Genomic DNA, 20,676 nt, shown 5'->3' with positions numbered 1-20,676 from the left:
TTTAACTTACCCGGAATTGTTTGCTCTGCCCTGAGGGGAAGGAAATTCCCTTTTTATGGTCGGGCTGTGCTTTATTACAGAAGATTTCTGGTCTACAAGTGCACGCCTGTTGCTGGCTGTGGGGGAACAGGTGGAGGAACGACAACATTATGCGGAGTTCAGGAACACAGGTACAGGAGGATGAAAATTAGAGAGATAGAGAGAATGACCGTATGAGAACAACGAGAAAGAAAAAAAAAAAGAGAGAGAACAGGCTGACTAAAAACCGAACTTGAGGGAGAGGTCATCATTTATATTGGTCTGTTCCAAATTCACCACTCAGTTAAAAAAGAAGAAAACAGAAAGGCATATTTTTTTTTAGCAGAGGATAATAGGACTATGGGAGTCAGGGGGTTTCCAGCATCCTATGACTTGTGAAAGACATATGGAGGCCAGAGAAAGGCATCACATGACTAGAGGGGTGTGTCCAAAGTGGCAAGAACTAGAACACAACCACGACAAGCGAGTAGCACAAGGCACTACATGACAAATGGTGACCCATGACAATATGGTAGTATGGCAGAGAGGATGCTGGGAGTATTAACATGCAGTACTCAACACACAGGCACCCACCTTCTGCAGGGGCGGGCCCGGAATCTGCAATAATCTCCATTATAGTATTAAGCCCAAATACTGGGACAAAAAATGCAAGGTTAGTGGCAACCAATCAAAGAGCTTTAACTCTAAATTGCTAATCTGCTACGGTTATCCGTGCACATAACAGCCCCACAAATAAAACTACAGACTAAACACTGACAAATGTACATGATTTTACAGTATGATCCATTATCAACCACCCATCCTAGCCTATCAGTTATGGGTACTAACACCCCACATTGTCATCTACCCTCTCCTACCTAATTAGCTTCAGGTCAAGTTATGTGTTATATGTCCCTTATCTTCTCTCCTGGATAAGTTGATACTTTCAGCATGTGTGGACACTTACTGTTCGTAATTCTACACCCGATCCCACAAGGCCAAAGGGCAAGGGGGGCAGGAAAGGTCTGCCCAAGAACCCAAATAAATGGAATGATTAATGAGATGGCTGATTCTAACCTAGTAAACTTAAACACTCCACGGGTCTATGGGAGCAGGAGCTGAAGGAATATACAAACCAAGTAGTTATAAGAACTGAAACTGGAATATACAGAGCTACTGCACTACCAAATACTGGGCCTGATTCAGACCCGGTCGCTAGATGCGTACGCTCGCACTGAGCGAATGGAAATTTTCCAAGTTGACGTCATGGGATGCGATCGCTCGCCAAGGCATAAGCACACCCATTTTGGCTGTGCGAGCGATAGCTCTGTGTATGCAGACAACCCTTAGCGTATGTAGAGACGCCCACTGGCACACGTCAACTCCAGGAAGTGTATGAAAACATTGGTACAGCGAGGACCATCGGATGTGAACGCAGTGCTGGTGGTAGCCTTACCCTACCGCAAGCTCTGCGAGCATTTCAGTGTAAAAAAAAAAGCCAAGTGACGTGTACTATGACGCTGCCTGTTAAGTATGCACGCCTCTGAAACGGCGTTGAAACACTCAGGCACGCCTGCGTTTGCATCGCCAACCCCCCATTTTTACTGGACTGCTCCTGTTACCACCCACAAACGGCCTCTCCTGTCACTCATTACACTGGGCTGTCTTTGCAGGGCGAGTGAGCAGTATGCGATCGCAGTGAGTAGCTTGCGCACGCGCAGAACGATGCATACGCAGAACATCGGGCCGCTCGCATATAGCGAACGGGTCTGAATCAGGCCCACTTGCTCTATATACTCTAGACTGGTTCTAACATACTCTACCAATATGGTTCCTTCAGCACACTATTTATCAGTGTAATTGTCGGCTCATGAATACATCTGTACAATTGAAGTGGCAAAAATTTAATACTTCAACTGAAAAAGGGGAAAACGAAACAGTCTAGGTGGGCTTATGTCAAGGACAAAACGGATAAAACGGAAGATGTCCAATGGGCTGCAAAAGGGCATAGCCTAGGGGAAATTAATTCAACTCTAAATGGGAGATGTATCAAGCCTTGGAAAGAGATAAAGTGGAGAAGTTGCCCAAAGTTGCTTTGGGCAAGTTCTCCACTGTATCTCCCTCCGAGAATTGACACATTCTCCCCCCCCCCCAAACAAATCTCCTCCTCCTTATCTATACCCATGCTTCTGTGTTCCCAATGTCACATAGATAAATAAGGGGCAGCTGTTGTGTGGAAGGTTGGGTTTAGTGACAAATATTATAAAAGTATAAATCCTTTCATTTAAACTGCAGGGGAGAACTGTTATTTTGCCTTGCCTATTCTGATCACATAGTGCAAAAGAATAGAAGCACATGGCCACTCTGCAAGACTGATGGTCATTGTGGGTAACACAGCAAACCCCAAAAAACGGAAATAAGCTATTGGCGCTGGAAAACCTACGCACTATAGTACATTTTGCAAGCACACAGCGTAAAACACCCACAATGCTTTGCACACCACTGCACACTATCTTGGATCACTCACTGCAGCCAGAGGTCACCTGCAGTTTATACGAACCTTTTCCCAACTCCCCTGCCACTTCCTGCTGACCTTTCATCCCAAGTGGGAGGAGCATGCAGCAATAAGTTAAAAAAAAACAAAAAAAAAAAACAAGGCAAACAAAATGAATTGATCACATTTGACCCTATAAAGCAGGCATAACACAGGTCTTAAAAGCTGGGGAAGCAAGATGGATAGGATGGAGTGGATTATGGTATGTGTACATACAGAACAATCAGCCCCATTCCGACATCCAAATGTACAGATGTAACCCTTACCTTCCCATGCGGAAGGGCTGTTGCGCCCTCGTCTACTCTGCTCCTGTTCTTGGGGCACTTACCCGTCAAGCTGGAACACGCAATACTTCACTATACCTCTCCTGCGGCTAAGGGGGCACTTACCTTTCAAGCTGGGAAACGGGGTCGCCTTATCTCGTCCGCCCTTGTTTGGAAGTGTCAAGCTTGACAAACTGAAGCTGCTACTATGGCTCTTGTACAGATTGCCTGTAGAGGGAGACAGGTACCATGGTAAAGTGGGCACTGTGAATAGGGTACACGTCAGTGCTACAACTTTTCACACATTGCCAGGAATGTTCTAGCCGGGGATGGGAGGCATAGTTCGCTAATAACGTCGCACATTCAGTCGGCAATACTGTACAAGTCCTCCTTTACTAAAAGCATTGCTTTATTTACGGCTTTCATCTGTTTTATTTTTCTTAAATCAAAGCCATTAGAACGTTGTTTTCGGGTCTTATTCAAGGGCAAAAGGAATCAATAATCGACCCTACTTAAATGATAGGGATTTTTCAAAGTAAAAAAAAAAAAAAAAGAAAAGATTCAGAAGAAAGCAATGTGTTTTGTGTATTATGTTCAAACCCATAAATCAAAGTTGATTAAAGGGTATAAATCCTTTTTAAGAGAACACTGCCCATAAGAAAGTTTAGAGCAGAGTGGAGTTCCGCGAGCCAATACAAAAAACACAAACAGAAGCATTGTATGTATCCTGGATGAGCCATTTGCCAGAGTCTACCATGATGACTGAAAAGCTTTCAGATAGCACCTCTCAGGCCTAGAGGGGGTCTGTGCTTCTCCTGTCACGTTCCCTTTCATATGAACGGAAATCGTAAAGGGAAAGGAGGTTGAAACGCACTTTGTTGGGTTTCAAACTGGTCAAAACAACAAGAAGAGCGCAGTGCTTTACCCCTACAACTCTCGGAGAACTGGCGAATGGCGCATTAGTAGTGCGTACACCGCCGTTTCTAACACCAAATACATTTTCTGTCTTCCATAACAATATTTATTTGGAAATTTAAAAGGAACATCCATATACCGAGCAATCACCAACCAGTCTACAATACTATTCTACAAAACGGAATGGGATTGAAATGCCGCCGGTTCAAATCCCGACAGTGGATGCCCGACAGAGGCAGGTAAGTACCCTAACCCTCCCTTAATGGTGCCTAACTCTAACCTCCCCCCTAGTGCCTAATCCTAACCCCCCCTTACCACTCCCTAAACCTAACCCTCCCGGGAGGGTGCCTAACCCCAACCTCTCCCTGGGGGTACCTAACCCTAACCCACCCTCCTAAGGGTGCCTAACCCTAATCTCCCAATTGTCTAAAATGAAACTGAAACATCTACAAAAATCTGACTGACCTGGTATGCCCAATTTGGCTTCGGACATTGACCCAAAATGTATAATAATCTCTGTGCAGAGTGGCTTGGCCTGACAAGCTTAACTGGTGGACGAAAGATGAAGATCTACAGAAGCAATTGTGCAGAACGCAGAATACCAAAGTCTATTAAAGTTAGGAGTTTAATCGTCTGCTGTTCAAGGTGACAGAAGCACAACGAGCAAAACAGGCTTGTGCACATCTCACACACACATTAACATCCATACAAAAAACGCAACACAGATTCGGTAGAATCCGGTTTTGATGCAGAACAAGCTATAGTTCTTTAAGAAAACAAAAGCTAAGAGGAAGATCTCTAGATAGGACATAACAAATATCACAGATACATAAACTGGCAGACTCCTGTTACGACAGCTTTCCCCAACTGCACACAACAAAACACACTCACTGGCAAAGGACATGATGCCCCCGAAACCCTCGTTATTGCTGCTATTGTTGGACACGGTTGAGGTAGGGGAGCTCCCTCGAGAATCCGTCTCTGCATCAGAGTCACTTGCCAGTTTCAGGCTATTAGGCCGAAGCAGAGGCTTCTGGGAACTGAGGAAGAAAAGTCATTGAATAAGGTAAAAATGGAGAGGTGAGGGGCTATATATACACGGGGCCAATATTGGTGAAAGAGTTATGATTATTTCCTAAATTGTATGCCATCTCCTGACACTAGCAGCTGGTTACAGAGGGCAATAAACTAGAAGCTTACGATTGGCAATATCAAAAATACAATCTCCTACATCAATGTAATTGTGCTCACTGCACCCATTAGGTAGACCAAATGCAATGTATTTCGCAGCATGATATGGACAATCCACATGGGATGTAGTTAAAATTCCGGCTGTCGGGAAGCCAGAGCCGGAACCCTGACACCAGTCAGAGCCCCAGCATCCCGATGGTAAGTAGTGGTGGGGGGTGGGTGGGTATCCTAACCCTCCCGGGATGCAGTTACCGGGATTCTAAACGCCGGGATCCCGAGCACTGGCATCCCGGACCCAACTCTTCCATGTAACCACAACATATATAATAATTTAAATACATTCCATTATATGGTGAATTCTGCATCCAGGGCAATCAGTAAAATTATAGTGCAGGATTATTGTTTAAATAAAACACACTAAGAGGTAAAACTGTTTGTTGATTAAATTAAAATCCTTTGCATAATTACAGAGGTGTCCTCACACTGTATTGCTGCAGTTGCGCCAAACAGCCCTTCTCGGCGCGCCAGGCCCAGTGCGACTGTTTGTGCCGGGCATCCTTTACCAACTGAAAATGCGTCTTAAGGTGCCCACACACATACCGACTTGCTCCCAATCAGCCAATGTACACGATTTCCCCTGAACTCTCCCCAGGCAGTCGTGGTCACGATTTGGAGTTAAAAATGTCCAATCTGACTTCAGATCTATCTTGCAGCCAGTGCATTGTATCCCAGATTGGCTAATCTGCCCTACAGCACGGCAGATCTGAAGATGCGATGTACGACGAGCGGGGACGCGCATCGGCATCGTGATCAAGTGTAGAAACTCACGATTTGGCAATTTTTTACATGATCTGTCGTCACGATTCGTCTAAATCGGCCAAATTGGATGAAAAGTCGTTATGTGTGTGGGCACCTTTAGGGCCGTATTCAGTTGGAAGCTAAGAGTCAGTTTCCGCAATACTTTTTCGCCGATGACGTCATTTTCGCCGATTCCATTTATCCCCGTATTCAATTTGTCAGACTTTTTGCCGGTGCGAAAAGTTTGCGCCTTGTAACCAGCGGAAAAGTTTCGCCAATGGATACCCGGCGGAAAAAAAATTGCAGAATTGGGGTTTTGGGGTGCAAAATTGCGGCAACCCCCCCTCCCCCCATAACCTTTTTTACACCCCTCTTGATGCCAATTGTGTAAAAAAAAAAAAAAACACACACACACACACACACACACACAAAAGACATCCCAAAAAAGCACTTTAAAAAAATGGGCAAAAAAAAAAAAAAAATCAAAGTGGGGGTACAAAATAAAAAAATAGCAAAATAGCCTTTGGGGGAGTCTGGAAGTATGGGGGGAGGTTTTTTTGGATCGCAGGTTCTTGCTGAAGGTGCATTTTTGGCGCTTTTTAATGCTTGACTTAGCAACTTTAAAATATGCTTGCACCTATTTTCATGTACCCCAAATTTGCTGGGACTACTTTCTTCCCCCCCAAAAAAATTGGAATATGCTATTCTTCACCACTTGCTCAAAGACGCTAAATAACGCGTATTGAGACCATTCAAAGACCCCAAATACCTTCAGCAGGGCTAATCAGGGGTACCCATAGTGAACCCCCATGTCAGAGCATCTTTTGGGGGGTGTCAGGCTGATTTCCCCAAAAATGACAGCACTTTTTGCCTGTTTGCGTTTCGCCAGGTCCCGTTTTCACAAATTTCGAATTGAATACGGGGATAAGTGGAGATGTGCGCGATACTTTATCCTTTTTCACGCTATGTTCCATTCGTATAAAGACTCAGACGTACACAGATATGCAAGTGTCGCATATCAAATGAATCAGAGCAGTCTCGTGAAGTGGTTTATCGCATCCGATTGTGACTGAGATGCATTTTCAGATCGAAAGAGACTCCAAAAAGGACACTTGGCGCAAGCGGAGTAGCACAGGACCTGGCGTCGCTATCGCCATCTGGACTATTGCTTTCTCACTGATCTTGCTGAAGAAATAAGAAAACTCCAAAAGGACAGTACAATTTTTACACAGCAAATAAATCTGCCTGGGCTACAATGAAATGACACCCTTTCCCTTAGTGTAGTGTGAATAGGGAAGACTCCCACCGTGTGCCGTTAACAGTTTGGTTAAAAATTGGGGTATAACTCTCCCCCCTATCTTCGTTCTCCTCATCTGGTGGAAATCCGTACTGTGGCTCGAAATAGGGATTGTCATACTCCCGTCTACGTGTCTCTCCACCGACAATAGACGCCTCACTCTCGCGCCGTTCCATCCCCAGGCGGGTGAACGTGGGCGCCATGACAGGTAGGTGATTCTGCAGCACTCCCAACACTTTCTCGTCTGGTTCGGTGGAGTCAGCAGACTCTTGCTGAAATAATTGTAGCAAAGAGTTTAAAGTCTACGGCAGAGTATCGCTGCTTATGGGTTAATGATACAGTAACCTGGAGAGGCTTATTAGTAACCAAGAGCGTTCTCCACTCACCGTGTTGGCTCCGTGGATGACCGTGCTAGGACTACTGCTGGCTGTTGTACTAGAACCAGAACGTGGCTGATTGTTATCAGGAGAAATCTCGCTGTCGGGACCAGTTTCCTCCACCTCTCCTGAGTACTCCTGGAAGTCGTCAAACTCCACTTCGCTGGCATCTCCCAGCGCTGCATGGGTCAGAGGGTCCACGTCTGCGAAGGACATGTATTGTCACACCATTATACCTACCATACCCGCCATGATTCACTGAGGTCCAGCTTCTGACATACTCACTTGGCGTGTCACCGTTTATATCACACTTTATCATTTCACTGACAAAGTCTCCAAGAGAGGAGTACGAAGAGCTGGAGTCATCATACTCTACACTATCACTGCCACTGCAAAACAAATTGCATTAAATTAATGTCTGTAAAAGTCAAAGTATGACAGAAATTTCACTGGTGTTCCAAAAGTTACATTTAGCACATCAGTTTCTGAGCAGCTGAAATACAAAATAATCTACAAAAGCTAACCGCAAGTGATGTAGTGATCTTCAGCATGCACAGACATTACTGCTAGAGAGGACATATTAGAGGGATGTTATAACGTTCTACATAGGTCGCTGAGAATGAGTTAAGAAAGCTTCTGGCCCTGGAGTGTAGCAGTTCTAGTAGGAGGACCCAGCAAGGTCAGTGCCCGGGCCCAGCAGCAGGATGGACCCAACAAGGTCAGTGCCCGGGCCCAGCAGCAGGATGTACCCAGCAAGGTCAGTGCTCGGGCCCAGCAACAGGATGTACCCAGCAAGGTCAGTGCTCGGGCCCAGCAGCAGGATGGACCCAGCAAGGTCAGTGCTCGGGCCCAGCAGCAGGATGGACCCAGCAAGGTCAGTGCCCGGGCCCAGCAGCAGGATAGACCCAACAAGGTCAGTGCCGGGCCCAGCAGCAGGATGGACCCAGCAAGGTCAGTGCTCGGGCTCCACCACAGGGTGGACGCAGCAAGCTCAGCAGCAGGATGTATCTAGCAAGGTCATTGTTTAGGCCTAGCAGCAGGACGTAGCTAGCAAGGTCAGTGCTCAGGCGCAGCGGCAGGATGATCCCAGCAAGGGTAGAGTTCAGGCCCAGCAGCAGAATGGACCAAGCAAGGTCAGTGCTCAGGCTCAGCAAGGTGGCCTAGAAAAAGCAGACCAACTGTGGGAACTCAGGTCAACTTAGCAGCCACAGGATTAATGAACAGTGCCAGACAAGGTAACAGTGAAACCAAAGTGCTTAGTCAGACAAATTGAGACAAAAGGCTACAGCAGATAAAAATGTAAAGCATCAAACATTTAGGCTGTTAAAAACACAAAAAAATATTAGAAACAAAGACTATCTTATGATCAAGACAAGTTAGACCGACATAGTGAAGAGAAACAGACCTGTCGTCAGTAGGCTCCGAATCGCTCTCCTGTTCCACAGGGACACTGAGAGCTTCAGCAAGCTGTGAATTTGCATCGTACACCCTGTAATGAATGGGCTGTAGCTGGTGGGCGTACCATTTAGGTTTATCTCCAATAGAAGCCGGGTCGAACATGTCTGCAGAAAGGAAAACGCGTCAGTATGAAAACATGTCGGCTGGAAGAAGAGATGTAACAAAAAGGGACCTACTGTTGTGGATCCTCTGGAATGCGAAGTTGGTGGGGTTCAGAGACCACTCTCCAAAGTACTCCACGGCCTGCGTTTTGGAAAGCTTCTCAGAGAAGGAAGTAGCCTTGGGGCGTGAAGCCAGGAAGGAAGAGGCCTGGAAAGCCACCACGGGGCGTGGGAAGAGACGCAAAGTGCGAGTATGGTACTGGAAACCTTGTAACATGTTGGGAGAGTTAAAGAACCGGACCATGGCAACCCTGCCAACGAAGGATCAAGATGGAAGAGAGTGAGGAAGACCGTTACAGCTGCCACAATTACATATTATGCTATTATCTCCTCCCAAACACTTATTAGTACATGTCAACTCTCACCTACCACCCTTTCCACCTGCTAGGTAAATTTAGAGTGTTGTCAACACAAAACAAAAAAATGAAAAAAAGTTTCTTGGAGATATTATCTGAGGAAGCCTTATTAAACAGACAGTCTTCTGTAATCACTCACACTCATCAAAGTAAATACATGCAAATCAGCTACCTCTGATTGCACAGCACTTCATTTTCCCATTTTAATGACTTGTTTAAACGGCATTAAGACTTTTGAAAATTCATGCAAATGGATTCAGAATATGAGCTAATAAATGTGTCCATATAGGAGTTCTCTAAAAACAGTTATAGAGAACTGTTAAAGGGCCTATATAATCACACCATTATCATGTGGCATGGTGAAGACGTCACTAAGCGCAACACATGCCTAGTCCTCTGGTTAATGATGTCACACCAGAGCTGGTAATATTTACTTAGGGATTCCTAGCTTTAAACAAAAACCCTGAATGTTTCTCAACATTTGTCAGTTAAAAGCAATACTCATGAACCCTCAGGGATTTTGGGATCACCTGCATTCTATCAGTTCTTTCCCCTCCTCCCACCAATGCTCATCCCGCGGGAAGGTCAAGGGGAGATGCATCAGAGCTGGTAATATATACTGTAGAATACACAGATAGTATAAAGAAGAGGTTCCCAAACTCGGTCCCCAAGACACCCCAACGGTCCAGGTTTGAAGGATAACCATGCTTAGGCACAGGTAACTTAATTAGTACCTCAGTCAATTTGATTTAACCACCTGTGCTCAGCCATGGATAGCCGTATTCAGGATAAGCCGTATATTTACTAAAGTGCGAGTTTTTAGAAGTGGAGTTGTTGCCCATAGCAACCAGATTCTAGTTATTATCTTCTAGGCGCTAGATAACGGTCAAGTATAATCTGATTGGTTGCTATGGGCAAAATCTCCACTTGTAAAAACCCTCACTTTAGTAAATACACCCGCTGGACTGTTAGGGTGTCTTGAGGACAGAGTTTGGGAAGCACTGGTATAGAGTATAAAACAATTATTAAAAATAATAATAATTCTAAATAAAATTGGGTTCAGGAGATGGTTCCAAGTGATGTATTTATTTCCTTAACAAATTCTGTTAAACAAACCACTGTGTAATAAGTGGTGCCCTACTGCATATGGCTATTTATCATATCGCATAAGAGCACAATACCTAAATCAAGATTTTAAATTAGGTCAATTTGCTTTATTTTATTTCAGCCTTAGCTATAAAGAACACAGGGCCTGATTCATTACGGAACGCTATTGCAATTATGCATACAGAAGGACGATTGTTGCGTACTACGCATGCATCGCAGTGCACGAAGGCAACACTGCGATCGAACTGTGATCGCAGAGACCACGCAGAGTGATTGACAGGCAGTGAGCGTTTGGGGGGTGGTGACGGGAAGTGGTGGAAGAAACGCAGGCGTGCCTGTCCATTTGAACACCGTTTCATGGGCGCGCATAAATAAGCCACTGCGACAGCAGTGCTCAGCACGTGCTACGAGGTTAGCGATTTCTGAGTAAGGTATTACGGATGTGAGATAGCGGTAGTGGGCAGCAGTGGGCGTCTCTATGCTAACTGTGCGAAGGCAATGCGATAGCATTCATTAGTATATTTTCGCAGAGGGTCTGCATGCGTAATCGCAGTTGCGAACGCAATAGTGATCCATAGTGAATCAGGCCCACAGTACACAATAATGCAACCACTGTAATTAGCTATGTTACCGTGTCGCCACATCCACAGAATCAACGTCATTTCCATAAATAAGGGGGTTGAATTCTGTTGAGGGTGTGCCCTGTGCATCGTTGGAGGGTCGGAGCATAGCAGCCTCTGACCCTTCATGAAATCTGTCCAGGTTCAGGATAGGTTGGGTGTTCAGACTCATACTCGCCAGGGCCTGCACCAGGGAAACAGAGATATGCATATTCTTATCTACTATACAATGACCTCCATTCAGGGCTCCTGCCCCAGATAAACAGTTTCTCATGTCGTGTTCCTAATATAACACGATATGAGAGCGCTGTGGGAGGAGAAGGGCAGACCAGAAGATACACTGAAAAAATGATGCAGACTCGATTTTCTTTAGGTCACCTCCAAGCGTATAGAGCATGGAATACAGATCAAATGGATCTCTATTTTACTCTATTCCCCAGATTTCTTCTATCTGCTATCAGGGAACTTTCTTGTTCACCCATATACGTGTGTAGAATGTCAGTACAGTTATGTAGTATCTCTTGCCAGGTGGACCAAAGCACTAACTGCAATCAACTATATGAAGGTGGCCACACACTGCTTGATCCTGCAGCACAGCCTGCCCAAATCTGATTATGGCCAGTTCAATGATTGGGCTAAGTGATGGACGCCATCAATGGGGCTTGTTGGTGCGGCCAGATGACCACATCCACACACACACACAGACTTACATAGCAGTAACGGTAAGACCACATTGACCTATATCCCACATTAGGATCCCATAAATGTTGATAAAATGATTAAACATCGTGGTCATGTTGGCCAATATCAGTCAAATTGCCCAAAATCACAGCAATATGCCTGCATTGATACAATATGAAAATATATAGAACAGGCAATAGAATTTGTAAGACAATAGAGGGGGGCCAAATGTAATAGCCGCAAATTGAGGCAAGTGCAGATATTTTTGGGATTTATCCGCAAGATAAAGATTTATTTATTTATTTTTTTAGGGTAAAACCAACGTGCTTTTGCCCTTTAAAATATTGCCGCTTCATATCTCGCAACTATATCACCAGAACTCCCAGCTATTACATTTGGCCCAGACAGTCCGATTTTGGACAACAATATATATATACTTTTTCCTTACTAGATTTACAAAACACAGAACAACCCAATCTAGGTCCACTGCCTCCACACAAGTTGCCGCCTGATTGGCCATATGAGACATAGAGATGAAACACGGCAGTGACTATCACGTATATTTGTGAATAGGAAACCATAAATAAATAAAATAAAATTAAAGTCAGAGAAAAGAAGGAACGGAAACAACCTTGTTATCGGAGGCGAGAAGGCGCTGTTGCGTGATCACGGACATGCTGTGCAGACACTGAGAGGACGTCACATGACATTACCAGCGGCCAATCAGAGACAAGACGGACACATGAGCACAAAGAGATAGATGGAGGAAGAAAAAAAATTACCAATCACCGAGCACAAATGAGAAAATGAAAGCAAACAAAAAAAAAAAAAGAGAAAAAAAAGTTTTCGTTTTTGTTTTCTTATACACCATGAGGACAGAAAGAAAGTGAGGGGGAGATGTATCAAAGCTTGGAGAGAGATAAAGTACCAACCAATCAGATCCACTGAAATTTTTCAAACAGCCTGTAAAGTGGCAGTTAGGAGCAGATTGGTTGGTACTTTATCTCCGTCCACTTTCTCTCTCTCTCTCCAAGGCTTAGCACATCTTCCCCGAATGAGAAAAAAAAAAAAAGTATATTCTAGTACAATACAAATGGAAATTAATAACCCTAGAGGAATACATATACAGGATAATACACAGAGAGTGAAACAGGATCCATGCGTAATGTGCGCCAAGCAGCTTCCAGATACTGGGGACCCGCCGTAGTCACATTAAACGCATGGTCATTACAAACAGAAGAGGGATTGGAGAAGAACAGAAAGAAAAGGAAAAGAAAGAAAAGAGAAGAAAAAGAAAGGAAAAAAAAAAGAAGAGAAAAAAGAAAGTAAAAAAAAGAAAAGAAAAAGAAAAAAAGGAAAAAGAAAGAACTGTAGAGCAAATACTGAAAAAATAAAAACCATGTATGAAGGAAAGCAATGTGTTGGGGAATCCATAAAATAAACATGGCAACAGCACGCCATTTATTTTCTATCTAGCGTGCAGCACGGCTATTTCCTCCTTCACCTGTTTCAGGTGTTTCTTCAGTTCAGACGCCTCTGGTTCTGGCAGGACAGGTAATAGCTCTGCGTTTGTAGGTACCACAACCTGTTCAAAGAGAAGCCAAAATGTGACCTTACAGGCAAGGAGGGTGACTGCACTAGTACTTGTGAGGAAAGGAGCAGTGGTCACCTTGTTAGTGTCCAGGTCCACCAGCCACACATCATCTGGCATCCTAAAGTCCGACTTGTAAAGGAAGAAGCTTGCTGGGACTCCTATGATGTAGGGTGTGGGGGCCAAGAGCAGCTAATCAAGAAAACAAAATTGTAATATTTCCTTCACTGCCATAAACATGAGAAAACAATGATGTCTTTACTTTAGGGATACAGTTTTGACCCCAACATGCAATAACCTTTGAAAACAGCCATAGAACGAACAGCGGCTGATCCAATCTCTAAGAAATACTCTAAGATGGAAGGTCATAGTATAACCGGATAGCAAACTATTAAGACCAAAGCAATGTATGGGCTGCAGCAGAGGACCACACCTTACCTGTTCAGCAGAGGCCATACATGTGGGCAGCAGAGGGATTACAGGAAACATATATTCAAGTGGATAGATCATGGACACAAATGCCATGACGGACATAGACAAAGCGTTGTAGTCCCGGGATTGCAGCACCACCTGGAAGGAGTTTTCAAACTGGTTTATATATCCAAGCTCCAGATCACCACAGAGACATATCCAACCTATACGTAACCCTGCTATACCTTGTGTTCCAGCAAAATACAGGACAAGACCTGCAAGCAGGCCTCCACTCCCAGGAGCTCCAGCGGCAGATGGAGAGGGAAATCCACCAATGAGAAACGTGAGGGGTCAGGAAGGGCAAAGGTCAAAGGTGGCTGCAGCTCTAAGGGCAAGACTTCCACATCAACCCTCTTCTGGCCGGGAGCTGGAGTCGGGGAGCGTAGCAAGCGGTAAATCCAAGCTTCAATTTCACGCAGGTCATGCAGGAGAACATTGGACTTTTCCTCTAGCTGCAAGGAGCCGGTAAAGATCCTCCATATGGTGTCTCTAAAACAAAAACAAACATTGAACCGATTAGCCCATTTCCCCACAAGTAACCAGTACATAATAGAACAACCAAGATGGTAACCTGTACAAATATACCACTGTACAGTCCTGATGAAAAGGTCTTAGGACCTTGAAACGTCTAATTTTTTTTATCTGTACTGAGGTATTGATTTACGTTTATCACCTTTAAAACACTTTTTTTGAAGGTGGGAGGGCCGCCTGATTTTTCCTTATATATGTGGTGCTGCTATGCACTCCTATAGGAAATCCAACTGTATATTATTTTTAGGAAGGCACCCTACAATATTTTCTTCGTCTGGAGTGCCAAACCTACTGGAATTTGTGTGTGTGAAAAATGTTCAAAATTAAATCTGAAAAAAATGATTAATATTAAGATATACCTATTATTTCATCTCATCTAAAATAATAGGGCAACCAGACACATAAAATCGACGGGTCTACCCTTCATGTAATATTACAAGTCAAAATACTAGATTAAATCAAAATACTATTTTCTAAATAGAAAACAAACTGGGGTCAATCCTATTAGGTGCGAGTTGCTATTTTCGCACAGTGAATTCATTTTGCAATCCAATTAGCAACTCACACTGAACCAGTCAGACTGAATTCGCATTTTTCCATTCGCAACTCCCTGAGGGTGAGAGATGGAAAGGAAAATCTTTATTGTAAAAGGTTAAAATGTCAGGAGACTGTGCTGAAGGGATGCAGTCAGGATGCAGACGGTCGAAATGCCGACCGCCGGCTTCCCGACTGTTTAATCCTGGCAGGGGTCTAATGACAGGCGCAGAAATCCCGACGCCTGTCATTTTACCTACGCCGGGAGCCCGGCATACCGAACGAAGGTAAGCCGTGCGGCTGGCACGAACAGCCGCGGGTTTTAGGTTAGGGGTGCCTAGGGTTAGGCACCCCCTCGGGAGAGTTAGGCTAGGGAAAGAGGGGGTTAGGCATTCCTGGGAGACTTAGGTTTAGGTTGCGGGAACGGGGGTGGTTAGGTTTAGACAGTTAGAGGGGGGTTAGGGTTAGGCACCCCTAAAGGAGGGGTAGGGGGGAGAAGATTAGGAGTAGCTAGTCTACTTATCGATCGGGATTTGGATGCCTGCCGGTCTTCTGCTGTCGGGATTTGAACCGCCAGGCGTAAATCCGGGGGTCATTCATACCGATCCTGTGCTGAAACCCTTGGACACCCCCCCTAATGACTAATTAGGCAAATGGAAGTTTCCAATTAGCTTAATTAGTCCAATAATTACGTGTCATTTTTGGGGGTAAAAAAAAATATGTCCTTAAATTACTCAAAAATCAACTTTTTCGTTAGTTTAAGCACCCCAAATTGAATTACAATGAAAAAAAATTTCAATTTTTTTTTTTTTTTTACAATTTTTCAAGGTGCCCTCAAAGTACCCCAAAAACCACTTCCTTACTTTTTTTTGCATTTTTTATTTTTTTTTTCCGATTTAAACTAAAACTTATTAGTTTCATTTCTTTTTTTGCATTTTTAAAAAAACAAAACACAAATCAGCCATTGAGGGCCTATACGCACACAACTACGTTGCTAATATCAGCTGTGATATTTAAATGTTTGCATTCGCATTGCGAACGCAGCCTGGCATAAGGACGCCTACTTGACTTTATTCACATCCGTATACTTGGCCAACATAGCTAAACAATCGGTAACATTGGAGCCATACGCACAGTTAAGACAGGTCAGACCTCACTCGGGAATTGCTAACTTCTGCGCACGCTATGAGACTTCAGGAGGCATCTGGTATCGCAGCGGATAATTTATGCAAGCCCATGCAATGGCGTTGAAACGCACTGGCACGCCTGCGTTCGCACGGCCACTCCCCCATCACCACCCACAAACTGCAGTTCCTGTCAATCACTCTGTCATGAGTCTGCGTACGCAGCTCTGACTGCAGCGTCTGGCTCGCTGAGTCGCAGTGCGAATTAATCGACCGATTGCGTGCATATTAGCAACTGCGTTCCTTGCTGAATCAGGCCCTAACACTATTTAAAAACTTACAGTACCTTCCTAATTCCCACAAACAGCTTTCTATATAGTCCTGCTCATGAAATTAATTTTTTTTTCTTTTGTTTGGGGGAGGCGGGGGGGCCAGGATGGTCTCCCCACTTTCTCATGCACTGCTCTCACATCTCATTTGGCAGTCAATTTGCAAACCTCCGCTGCGAGTACCACGAATAGGCATTTTTAATTGTATTGGAGAATTCTCGGGAGCACGCATTTATGCGATGCCTGCGAGTTTCAAGGACCAAACTCGCTACTCGCACCTAATTGGATTGACCCCTAAATATACATCATTGCAGAGGTCTCCTTGTGTCCATAAACAAATTTTTGTAATCAAATATTTACCATGAACAATTCCTAGTACAAAATAAAGAGTCTGGTATGAATGACAGTAATTGTGTAAGAACGCACATAGCGCACACATAATAAGTACAGCACAAAGATGTCCATATGCACCTTCTGCTTTCTGGCGGCCAATGCCAGTTCTCACATGACGGCGGTATTGGCTGAACATTATGTCAATCAATTCAGGAGACCGCCAGTCCTTACATGATGGCGGCACCTGGAGCCGAAGTTAGGATCACAAGTGAACAAGCCCACGAGGCGAAACGCCTCTTCGGCTCCATTGTTGTAGACTAAGAGTGCCTTAACGATATATAGAAATATATTTTTTGCCGGAGGCTGACTAAATGCAATTTGTTCTCCCAGTCTTCTATTTAGAAAATAGTCTTTTAATTTAAATCTATTATTCTGACTGATTGTCTGATTGCCCTATTATTTTAGATGAGATGAAATAGAAGGTATATCTTAATATTAATCATATTTCACATTTAATTTTGTACATTTTACTAAAAAAAAAAAAAAAAAGGGAGTGCTCCCAAAAAAGGAATTTCATTTTTTTTTTTAGCCCTTGTTGAAACAATCTTTAAATAAAAAAATAGTGTGCTCTGTCTGCACTCCAGATAAGACATCTTTTTCTGTTTTTTTCTTTAAAAAGTCTGAAGTCTTTTATACTCCAATTTAGTATTTTCAAGGGAAGATTGTGTGTCTTTGAGAGGCAGCATATATTCATGTACTGTTGTGTCCCAATTCTTTGAAGTATTTTAGGTATATATATGATTTTGTACCCTTATACTAGATACATGTGTGGATTATAACAGACTTTAGGTGAACCCTACTATCTTTTTTCGCACTCTCATCGGTACTGGCTTGCAGGAGCCGGGCACAGTATGACAGACAGCAGAAGCACTTATCAAAGTGGATCAATTATTGTCACATATATGTACTCTCATCATTATCTCCTCTGCACGATACCTTTGAAGCAATGAGATTTGAAAGCAGATGCATTGCATTTTTGATTCTCTCTTTTCGTTATGACTACTACTCATCCTAAACTTTCTGACTTATAATTGCCACTGAGGAGGTTAACACTCATTAATATCATTCGATGCCTTGGCAGATGAATTAACCGCAGTATCTCACTCCTAAATCTGTACAGTTCTTTTAAACTCACTAATTTTTTTCTGTCAAACCTTTGATGTATATTATCTCTGTTTATTTTCCCATCTAATACTTCATTTTACATGTTCTATTATTTTTTGCCTTGACATTGGAGCACGGTGAATCACACTGAGAGGACATGTTCTGGACTTGAATAAAAACATTTTTTATGGCCATATTTGACCAGAATATGTAAGGATTAACCCATCTATTGTCCTTTATCGAGTGTGACGACTATTTTTGTATGTTTTGTTATTTGTTTGTTTATGTATGGTGTTATGTCTTCAATGTATGTTTGTATGTTCAAGATATTATAATAAACTTTGTTTAAATAGATCATATTAAGTTTGTGCCCCCAACAAAAAGCGTTTTCTTCACTTTTCCTTTACGGTTGTGTCCCAGTCAGCTGCACCCCAAAATAGCAAAAGTTGAAAACAATATTTTATTTTATTTTGTTTAAAAAGAATTGTCAAAGTCTCTTATAAACACTGCATGGTAGAGGTACCAGTCCCTCATTTCCCTACCTCATTGTATGTTCACTTGGTGTGGTGACAGTGACAAGTTCAATTACAGCAGCGTTACTCTTATCCTGGTGTAAATGAATCATGCATAAGTTTATGGAATAAACAAGAGCAACCCAGAACTAGTGCTGGCAGTCATAGTACTTCTTCAACATCGACTTTTAATGAAGGTCATAAGGGTAAGAAGGTGTAAGAAAGGGCTCTCCAAATCTAAATAAATGTTTGACAAGCTTTAAGAAAAAAAAAATCACCTCTAACTACGGTAAAAAAATGTAAAATGGTCAATATGCCATAAGCCACATGCAGTGGCAAGGAAAGGCTCAGACCATGACCTTAATTTGCGAGTTGTGGCCCTGCTACTGCTCGATCATGCACTAGAATGCCTATTGCAAAACACAGTCAGGCATCTTTTGTAACCCCCCATGCACCACACCTTCTTGCTTTGAGTCTACACCTCTAAAACAGGCAAATCAGTGCACAAAGAGAACACTAAGAACAATGTGTGTTCACAAACTTCACAGTTCCCTGAAGAGAGTCTAATGGTGTCCACAAGTGGTATGTGTGAGCCTGACATTGTAATCCTAGAGAAGACTCCTTCCACCATTTGTGAACCCTCTGAAAATGAGGGTGAGTAGTAGTAAAAGTTATGATGGTTTAAACATAGAAATTGAGGATGCTACTGTGGAAGTTGTAAATGTGTACAGGGTGAGGGGGATAATTGTGTATCTGACACTAATGAGGATGTTGAGAATGAATGTGTTGGACAAGAACAAGTTGATAAAATTCAGGAGGATTAGGTTTGTGTTATGGAAGCCAGTCCCAGGAATGTGATCGGCGGAATCCCGGGGTTTAGGAAAAACAAAACAAAACAAAAAAAAAACAGCATGATTTCAATCCCAGGATTGGTGCCTCCAATCTCTGGAATTTCAGGATTAAAATGTGTGGTTTGGCGCGGCTTGACTTCAGCTCAGGGGCAGCACTGAGCACTAGTTCAGTCGGCTCAGACGCTGCCCCCAGGACTCCTACGGCTATGTGGCATCGTGTGACATCAGAGGTCCCGCTACACAGCCGCACACCAGCCCACCTCCTTGTAAGGCCGCCCACCCTAGACTCTGTATTGAGGGTGGCCGGCATCGATTAACTCAATCCCTGGATTGAGATTTTTTCAATCCTGAATCCGGGGATTGAAAAAATGAGCCGGGATTGGCCTCTCTAGTTTGTGTCAAAGTAAATCAGCTACCGGTGGCAGCATTTTCTGCCAGTGATAAGAAGCGCATTGTCATGCCTGGACAAAAGTACAAAAAATCCACCTCTTCCGTGTGGAATTATTTTTACCCAAATCCTAACAGTCAAGGCATCTGTGGCATTTGTAGTGCCAATGTATGTAGAGGTAGAGACGTTAACCATCTAGGCATCGCCTTCCTGCTACATCATATGCATCTAGTTCATTCAAGTGGTTTATCAAAATCTGGAAAATCACGTACAGATTGAGTCTCCCATATCCAAAATGCTTGGGACCAGGGTTATTTTGGATATCGGAATAGTCCGTATTTTGGAATATTTGCATACCATAATGAGATATCTTGGGAATGGGACCCAAATCTAAACACAATGTATTTATGTTTATATACACCTTATACACACAGTCTGCAGATAATGTTATACAATATTTTCATGTATGTACACAAAGTTTGTGTACATACATGAAATTAATTTATATTGCATATACACAGCCTAAAGGTTATTTTCTACAATATTTTTAATAATTTTGAGCCTTAAAAAAAGTTTGTGTACATTAAACCATCAAAAATAAAAAGGTTTCTTTAGCGGAATATTTGAATATGGGAGACTCAACCTGTATAACAAAGTAGTCCAGCATCAGCTAGCAGCAGCATGGATAGATAGATAGCAGCACATGCACTCTCCACAGCCAACACCTTCATCATCAACCTCCTCATTAGTGATCGGAGATAGTCCTGCATCCAATTTTCAAAAGGAAAACTGACTTCTCCCCTACCGAGGATTCCCAAGAAGAATCTTTGCTTACTAGGGCTGCTGCTGGGGGTGAATCTTCATCACAAAAGGGTACCAAGAAGACTAGTTGTTTCAAACAATTGTCTGTGAAACAATCATTTGAAAGAGGAACCAAGTATGATAGCCACCATCCTGTTGCACAGCGTATCACTAAAGCCATGACGGCTATGTTAGCATTAGATCTACGTCCAATATTCACCATCAATGCACCTGGTTTTAGCAGATTAGTT

General features: G+C 43.3%; 1 protein-coding gene across 1 annotated transcript in view; it reads right to left on the bottom strand.

Moving 5' to 3' along the window:
* The window catches only part of MADD (MAP kinase activating death domain), a 122,722-nt gene that overhangs the window by 54,061 nt on the left and 47,985 nt on the right, over window positions 1-20,676 (bottom strand). Inside the window, 15 exon segments of the mRNA XM_088448638.1 lie at window positions 11-116; window positions 613-672; window positions 2,962-3,063; window positions 4,642-4,790; window positions 7,046-7,308; window positions 7,423-7,616; window positions 7,699-7,802; window positions 8,819-8,975; window positions 9,048-9,283; window positions 11,127-11,299; window positions 12,428-12,484; window positions 13,301-13,381; window positions 13,466-13,579; window positions 13,826-13,957; window positions 14,044-14,347. Of these exon segments, the coding sequence (XP_088304764.1) occupies window positions 11-116; window positions 613-672; window positions 2,962-3,063; window positions 4,642-4,790; window positions 7,046-7,308; window positions 7,423-7,616; window positions 7,699-7,802; window positions 8,819-8,975; window positions 9,048-9,283; window positions 11,127-11,299; window positions 12,428-12,484; window positions 13,301-13,381; window positions 13,466-13,579; window positions 13,826-13,957; window positions 14,044-14,347 (2,232 nt within the window).

This window comes from Taudactylus pleione, unplaced genomic scaffold, assembly GCF_031769625.1.
Source record: "Taudactylus pleione unplaced genomic scaffold, aTauple2 ptg000462l, whole genome shotgun sequence".
NCBI lineage: Eukaryota > Metazoa > Chordata > Amphibia > Anura > Myobatrachidae > Taudactylus > Taudactylus pleione.
Note: the sequence above shows the minus strand (reverse complement) of the source record. Positions and strands in the feature narration are given on the sequence as shown.